The 1,690-nt window shown below is 38.9% G+C and overlaps 1 protein-coding gene across 1 annotated transcript; it reads left to right on the top strand.

Annotated features, from left to right (window-relative positions):
• Positions 1 to 318: 318 nt before the first annotated feature.
• On the top strand, positions 319 to 1,167 carry LOC141651691 (uncharacterized). Its single transcript, XM_074459391.1, has one exon. It carries the CDS (start codon positions 319 to 321, stop codon positions 1,165 to 1,167), a length of 849 nt encoding a protein of 282 aa, XP_074315492.1.
• Positions 1,168 to 1,690: the final 523 nt, after the last annotated feature.

Below are 1,690 nucleotides of genomic sequence, written 5' to 3'. Positions count from 1 at the left end.
GGTTAGAGCTGCCATTCTGACTACTACTGGATTTTCTGAAGGAAGTTTTCCCTTTCGTTATCTGGGATTGCCTCTTGGTCCTTCCAGATATTCAGTGAGTATGTTTGATTCTTTGATTCTTAAGATCCAGACTAAGCTGCAGCATTGGTCAGCTAAGTCTCTTACTTATGCTGGTAAGGCTCAACTTCTGGATGCTGTCATTTTTGGAATTGAGAACTTTTGGTGTTCAAGTGTTCTCCTGCCTAAAATCATGTCTTTGCATCGATTAATCTCTTAAGTAGGAATTTTTTCTGGGGCATTAAGGATGGGGAAAGGAAGATGCAGTTTAAAAGTTGGAATGCTATTTGTGCTCCTTGGCATAAAGGAGGTTTTAACATAAAGAATGTGCAAGTTTGGAATGTTGCTTTGTTGCTTAACTGGATATGGAAGTTCTCTAATGATTCTAATAGTCTGTGGGTTAATTGGCATAAGAAGTATGTTCTGAAAACTAATACCATTTGGTCTCTCACTTCTAAAGATCAGTTTTCCTCTAGTTTCAAAGGAATTTTGGCTGCCAGGGATGTCTTTCTCACTAAAACAGGCTCTAGCCAGGTTGCTGAGGGTCTGCTTGACTCCTGGGTTGCAGGTGGTAAACTTACTATAAGCAAAATTTATGAGTTTTTGCTTGATGCTCCTCAGCAGGAGGACTGGTTTTCAGTGTTTTTTCATCAAAGCATTGTCCCTAGTCATAGGGTGGCTGCCATTCTTGCTGCTCAAAGAAAGTTGGCAATAGTGGATAATCTGCAGCATAGGGGCTTCCAAATTGTTAGCAGGTGCAGTCTTTGTAAGCTTGATCTGGACACTCATCAGCATTTGTTTTTCAGCTGCCCGTTTTCTCAAGAAGTCTGGACAGCTTTGGCTCAGTGGCAGCATTTGCCCCTCAGTAATTTTGACTTGCTTGATCTAATAAAATGGAGTTATGGATCCCAGATTGGGTGGGCTGCAACTTGGTTTAGAACAACCCTTGCTGCTGCTACTCATGGTATTTGGATGGAGAGGAATAGGAGAATCTTTATGAATCAGGAAGGCTCAGCTCAAACAGTGGTGAATAGAGTCAAGTATAATGTTGCAGTCCGTCTGTATATGAATCCTAGATTTTCCAAATTTGTTGCTAAGCTTAGTGATTAGTTTGCTCCATTGAGTGTGCTCATTTGTTAGAGCGTGGCTTTGCTTAAGTTTAGACTTAGGCTATTCTCTAGTGTGTTATTCTTGCAAAAAATTACTTGTAATTTCTTTCTTCATTGAAATGAAATGATAATCTTTTGCAAAAAAAAAAAAAAAAATTTCTAATTACCCAAAATAAATGAAGAACAATAGAGAAATTAAGGAAAGATTAAGTATTGAGATTTGTATTAAGACTTGATTAAAAATTGATTACAAGATTAAGGAAGGATTGGAACTTGATTAAGAAAGTGTTAAGAGAGCATGCTAATCTAAGTAGTACAATGGGGTATTTATACTAAAGATTAGGTACAAGGATTAGGGTTACTAAGGGCTTAAATGACTATTAAGTCCTTAAGAAAAGTTGAGGAAATGCTCCTCTCGAAGGAAATGAGCATTTCCGTTTTGCTAGTCTCGCCATGATCCGCGCGTCTTGGGAAGTGGCACGGGTTCTCTGGACTGTGATCCAAGCGGATTGGTTAGGAAGACG

This window comes from Silene latifolia, chromosome 4 (assembly GCF_048544455.1).
Source record: "Silene latifolia isolate original U9 population chromosome 4, ASM4854445v1, whole genome shotgun sequence".
In the NCBI taxonomy this organism is placed as follows: Eukaryota; Viridiplantae; Streptophyta; class Magnoliopsida; order Caryophyllales; family Caryophyllaceae; genus Silene; species Silene latifolia.
This window is presented reverse-complemented; position numbering and strand designations above follow the sequence as displayed.